This window comes from Sinocyclocheilus rhinocerous, unplaced genomic scaffold, assembly GCF_001515625.1.
Source record: "Sinocyclocheilus rhinocerous isolate Xijiao unplaced genomic scaffold, SAMN03320098_v1.1 scaffold127, whole genome shotgun sequence".
NCBI classification, from domain to species: Eukaryota; Metazoa; Chordata; class Actinopteri; order Cypriniformes; family Cyprinidae; genus Sinocyclocheilus; species Sinocyclocheilus rhinocerous.
In genome coordinates this window covers 476,196-482,425 of record NW_015664685.1, presented here as the reverse complement: position 1 = coordinate 482,425, position 6,230 = coordinate 476,196, and the positions used below count along the sequence as shown (strand labels likewise).

Sequence of the window (6,230 nt, the reverse complement as noted above, 5' to 3'; positions counted from 1 at the left end):
GTCGTGAAAAAGATTCAGACAATGAAAAATCTAACAATCCTCATCCTTCATTGTCCTCAAAAACAGGTAGTCCTGCCCCTATAGACTCTCATTATTGGTTGAGCCAGAGCGTGTTATTGATCTTATCTGATCTTGTTATTGATCAAAACATGTTTTCATCTTATTGATAAGCAGTAATCCAGTAATGGTGATGGGCGTTCCGTTTCCAACATCCACTGTATGCAGTAGACCAGGGGTGTTCAAACTCAGTCCTGGAGGGCCGGTGTCCTGAAGAGTTTAGCTCCAACCCCAATTAAACACACCTGAACCAGCTAATCAAGCTCTTACTAGGCATACTAGAAACTTAAAGGCAGGTGTGTTGAGGCAAGTTGGAGCTAAACTCTGCAGGACACCGGCCCTCCAGGACCGAGTTTGGGCAGCCCTGCAGTAGACCAATCACAACAGATTGGGTCATCGGACCAATCAGAGCAGAGTAGCCTCACGCAAAGGGGTTTGGAAAGATGAACGATTCGTTTGAGAGTCGTTGAGAAATAGGCAGTGTTGGACAAGTTACTCTGAAAATGTAATCAAATTACTGATTACTGATTACTCCTTTTAAAAGTAATCACGTTACTGTTCTGATTACTTTATTTCAAAAGTAATTAGTAATTAGTTACATTAATAGTTACGTTACTTTTTTCTCCATGAAATTTATGAAATCCAAGCATACACGCTCCCGATAAATATTTGTTATTAAAGCATCAACATTCACAGAACACTGTTATTTTTAACTAAAGCAAGCGGCTGCTCCTTGCATGGTTTGGCATGGCAGAATGCCAGCAAAGAGCGCCGCATTTATAATCTCTAAAATACATCTCAGTTCATGGTAATCTCACAAATCTCTGTTATAATAACACAATAGATATATGCATAATGAATCTTTCATAATGTCTACAATTCGTGTGTTATAATGAGAGGATTCGTGAGCACGCAAATTTCAGCACTGCATTGCTCAACGCTGCAAACATGTGTTATAACCATAGACTGTATAAAAACATGGACGTAATGTCCGTGACGTCACCCGTAGATTTCCGAAGAGCGTTTTTGAAGCTCAAAAGTAGGCTGAGGCGGCAGTCGCCATCTTGGCAGCGAGTCACCGTGCGTCATTCCCGGATAATCGAAAATGGGCAAAGAGGCGGGAGCAGGTTGGTGAAGCCAGGCCCACCTAGCTCGACGGTGGTGACAGCAGCGGCAATCCACCTGTCACACATCCTTTTTAGGTCTCTAGATTATAAAACACTGCATTCTGTCAGCAATGTAACGCGGCAGTAACGTATAGAGAACTTGGCTTGTAACTATACTCTAATTACTATTTTGAAAATTATAACGCGTTAAATTACTCCGTTACTAAAAAAGTAATCAAATTACAGTAACGCGTTACTAAGTAATGCGTTACTGCCCAACACTGGAAATAAGGTACATTTAAATGCATATTATACGAAAATGAAAGTGTTTTTTGACCTTACATGCATGTAAACCTGTTGTTGATGACTCCCAAAACCAAATTATGAACCTTTCAAATAGCATAATAGGGCCACTTTAAAAGTTGATGTCTACATTAATATATAAAATGTTTGGTTTCATTTTGCACTTTTTCATCAAATAAAATTATATGCCATTTATGTCAGAGTAAAACTTACTAAGGTTAATGACTTTTGCCTAGTCAAAAATGTATGGTATGAACATTGATCACGACACCCTCAGATCCCATATTCAAAAGCGACACAAATGACAGAGAAGTTTGAAGAAAAATGTGTTAAATTAGAACAGACAAGAAGAGATTAGACCTTGGTAGAATAATCTTTTCAGCATTTAATTGCAAGATACATTTCAGATAAATAGCATAAACCTTTACATTCTCTCTGAGCAACACTGGATTAGAGAAGAAGGGGAATCTGATTGCAATCTTCTCGACGTCCCAGAAGACCTACACCTCCCAGCATGGCCGATACACTCTTCCCACCATGCACCTCATGGTGTCCCTTCTGATGATGGCGATGCTTGGGCTCAGGTCTGGTCCGACATCTCTGTGCTCTGTGCTGAGAAGGCTCTCGGGGAGACTGAGATGAGGGACTCCTCTGTTCAGAGATGTTAGGGTCCTCAGCAGATTGGAGTCGGCCACCACGATGATCCTGGAGTTGCCTGGTGCGGCTCTCAGAGCGTTCTCCTCCAAGCTGTCACTCAAACCTTGCAGATCTGGCTCCATGTCTTCAGCTTTGGTCATGGGGATGGCAGCGGTTCTGAAGTAGCACTCAGACAAAAGTGCAACAGAGATGAGGACAGTACCAATGGAAAGCTTCATTCTTGATCCCGAGTGTTTCTTCAGTGGTTCAGCTACTATCTCCTGTGTTGTCTTGCAAGCTGATCTGATGATGGTGGTGACTTGGTCCATTTTTATAGGCCACAGTCTGCAATGTGCCACGTTCTCCTTAGATTCATCATTGTCTTGGTTTCTCATGAGTATGTGGCTATTAACAAAAACACAAAATCTCATTGAGAACCTGATGAGACCACTGACAGAGTTCAAGCATTTTGTTTGGTGGAAAGTTGATTAAGATTTCCTGCAACGTGGCTTGTGTTCAGCACGCAGACTGCAGGGTTCCACTGAGTGGGCATCCTAAGAGGGGATGTAATTCCAGAATCCTCACACTTTGAAACAATATGAGAGGATTACAGACCTGTTGAAGAGTCCAAGTTAATAATAACTATTTTCTCATTAGAATCACAAGACAAAGTCATCAATAGAGGCTCTAGCCCTAGTAGCCCAAAATAAAGATCAACACCCAGCAGGAGGTTGTATTATTTGATTTGGAGAAGTGCTGCTGATTCATGACAATGTTGCAGGTGTTTCAATTAGTATCAAGCATCATTTCAGTGCAGTCTGGATGGGGCACCAGCTGGTTAATGCTACTTGATATAGAAAACATCTATACATTCATCATACTCTGAATAAACTCACTGAAATGAACCACATTGACTGTAGTTGATTTTTTGTTTGTTTGTTTGTTTGTTTTTTATTGTATGACATCTAGAGTCCTTAAGTCCTAAAACCTCAGAATTTCTTGAAATGTGGAAATATATATATATATATATATATATATCTTACTGAGTCAGGATAATCATACAAGACTGTGTACTTAACAAATGAGTAAAAGATTAGCGATTTAAATTATCCCATGTGCCTTTATTTTGACTGAATATAAATGCAATATATTCAGTTAAATGCAGAATATTCAAATACATACAAAGAACAAAGTTTTTACCACCTACTAAACAAACATAACCACGGGGTTGGAATTTTTTTCTTTTGAAACTTTTCATTCTTGAGAGTAATGTTAATTGTCCTAGTTCAACCTGTTTACATCACAACCTAACAAGTACTTTTTAAATAAACCGAAATCCAAAATCAAAAACAAATATCAAAAAGCATTTTTGTTGTATGGAAAAAGAGCAGTTTTATATTTTGATAACTCTTTTCTTGTTCCATAAAAAAGTCACATGTGTTTACAGAGACTTTTACAGAGAATTTGTGATTTCTGCTACAGCGTTTTAGATGTGAATTGCGAAAATATTTTTAAAAAACTTTTTTGAAAGTTGCATTTTAAATTCCCCTATACTCAAAAATACGCACATGCAATCTGTCAGAATTTAATCTTCCATGTCTATGTTAATGTACCCAGTCTTTCCTTCTTCTATCTTCTGATTTTGGATCTACCTCCAAAACCCAATGAATTTTTAAGACTTCTATTTAAATTCCTCATTTAAAAACACAATAGTCTCAGAATTGTTCTCAATAGGATAATCACTTTATATGTCAGTTGAATTCCACTTTGGTCTTAAATAAGACAGTAGACCCTCTTCCAGCCGTTTGACTGGCTAAGTCATTTTCTATAATCAAAGGCCATGTCACATTGTACTGTGAAAGCAGAAATGTCCAAAATAATTGGAAGCAAGGCTGCTAATAGGACAACTAACAGAACAAGAGAATCTAAAGCATGAGATTATTCAGCTGTGCAAAGTCATGGGCTCATCTCGATGAGATGAAAGATTACAAAATAATAAATATACATTTTTAAGACAAATCTTTCGTATCAAGAACTACAGAAAAAAAACAATTAATATTACAGAACATCCTGTAGAGCAATATTAGCAATTATTAATGTATTTACCCCATGTACATTTCAAACATCTTTGCAGAGAACATCTAAATTTAACATTTAGTTGCAAATTAATTATTCTTCCCAATATACATTGCCCTCCCCAATAATGAAATGTATGAAGTATATGATTATTCATATCTCATACATAAACATAAAAAGTGAATTTAATATGAACCACTGTATATTTCCCTCCTCTGTAGTGTGTCCACAGTGTATCATTTGATTATCTACCAAACAATCATTTCCACTGAGGTGAGCTGTGAACTGTGAAACGATAATAAGGTTTGGAACCATGGGAATAGTAGCAGCTGGGATAAGAAAGACTGGTTTCAAACAAAAGACCAAAAATGGGAAAGCATTCTAGACTGTTTTAGTAATATGCAAACCAGCTCATCTGTTATGCATCCAGGAACAAGGTGGGTGAATTTTACTACTAGATGGTCTGTGGGCCCTAAATGTTCTTTCCTCTTGTTTTGGGGGATTTTGAACAAGGCTGGACTTCTTACCACCACATTTCCTCTCCCACAGGGTGTTTCTGTGCATGGCAATATGATGAAATGAACTTTCTCACTCAAAATAAATGGAGAAAAGATTCACAGCAGAGTTGATTGATTGTGCAGATGTGAGGAGAATGACTGAATGACTGGTTTGCTCTTTGTGGGATCATTTACAAAGATTCTGTTATGGCCTGACTGGTCAAAATGCATGAAACACATTATTCTCTTGAAAAAAAAACTTCTAAAAACACACTTTGCATACTTATGCACTTTTGTATGCACTTTTGTAGTATAAATACAGCACAATTAGTGTGATCACACTGAAAATTCCAACAAGAAAAAGTTAACTTTAAACACCTGGATGATGCACTAAATAAACATGGAATACTGAACACTTTGTGCAGCTTTAATTACATTGTGGAAAGAGAGGTGCTATCAGACTCTGATGCTGGATGATAATATAACTATCTTAAACTATAGTATGTAGTATAGTGCATAGTTTAAGCACATAGTGTATAGTGTGTCATTTGGGACACTACGGCCTTGTACCAAATCGCACCCTAAACCCTCGCGGTCTCACCCTCGAGTCCACACTTTCGTGACGTAATGCCGCTTTGACTGTCGGGTAGAAGTCTGCTTGCAGAAGTGCGCATCGAGGGTGCATAGTTGCCACAAAGGGGGCGCTTGCGAGCACCCTTCTGAAAGATAAAATGACGAATGGGACACCCTACTGTCTCGTGGACTTAACGGACATGAAGTGTGCCATTTGGGACAGGGCCTACTACTGTTTTTGCTACATATGTACATGATACCTTAAAGACCCATTTATATAAAGACTGATAACAATAAAGAAAACTATAATGATAACTATATTCACGTCCACACCAACGCACGATAACAATCTGTTTATTTTAAGCAAGTGCTGCGGGTTATGTCATCTGCGCTTTAAATGCTCAAGCTCTTTAAATGGATTCTGATTGGCTGTCAATGTTTTTATCATTCATCAGCTGGAAAAAAAAGTTGTCTGCTATCGTCTCACTAGACGGAGACTCAGAACTTGGTTGTATCTGTTAATGTCTCTCCATAGTGGGTCAGAGACTCAGAATGTGGTGTCTCTGTTAGATGTCTTCACGGGTCCAAAAATTTGTGCCCAAACCCAAAGAGACACGGAAATATTTTACCTGGAACTGACTTGGACCCATCTATTATTTAAAAGTTGAAACCGGACCTGTACAGAACCAAGAAATGTCATAAATGTACTACTCAGAACCAACCCGGACCCGTCTATTTTTTGAAAGCTTGACCCGGACCCGGCCAGGAGACACAGACTCTTTTTGACCTGAACGGCACAGATTGCACGGCTAATTGCTATTAAGTTAATTTAAAAGTTGTGAAAATTAAACTTTGTTTCTTACCTAATGAAACGTTTGTACCCCTCTCCCCTGTACCTGACCGTGTTGCATATAATCTGGTAAAAAAAAAAATAATAATAATAATATATATACTGTATATATATATATATATATATATACAT

The 6,230-nt window shown here is 38.1% G+C and overlaps 1 protein-coding gene across 1 annotated transcript; it reads right to left on the bottom strand.

The window, feature by feature from the left end:
* Positions 1-1,854: 1,854 nt before the first annotated feature.
* LOC107730319 (pro-MCH 1-like) lies at positions 1,855-2,392 on the bottom strand. Its single transcript, XM_016541109.1, has one exon. The coding sequence runs from the start codon at positions 2,339-2,341 to the stop codon at positions 1,967-1,969; it is 375 nt and encodes a 124-aa protein (XP_016396595.1). The 5' UTR covers positions 2,342-2,392; the 3' UTR covers positions 1,855-1,966.
* Positions 2,393-6,230: the final 3,838 nt, after the last annotated feature.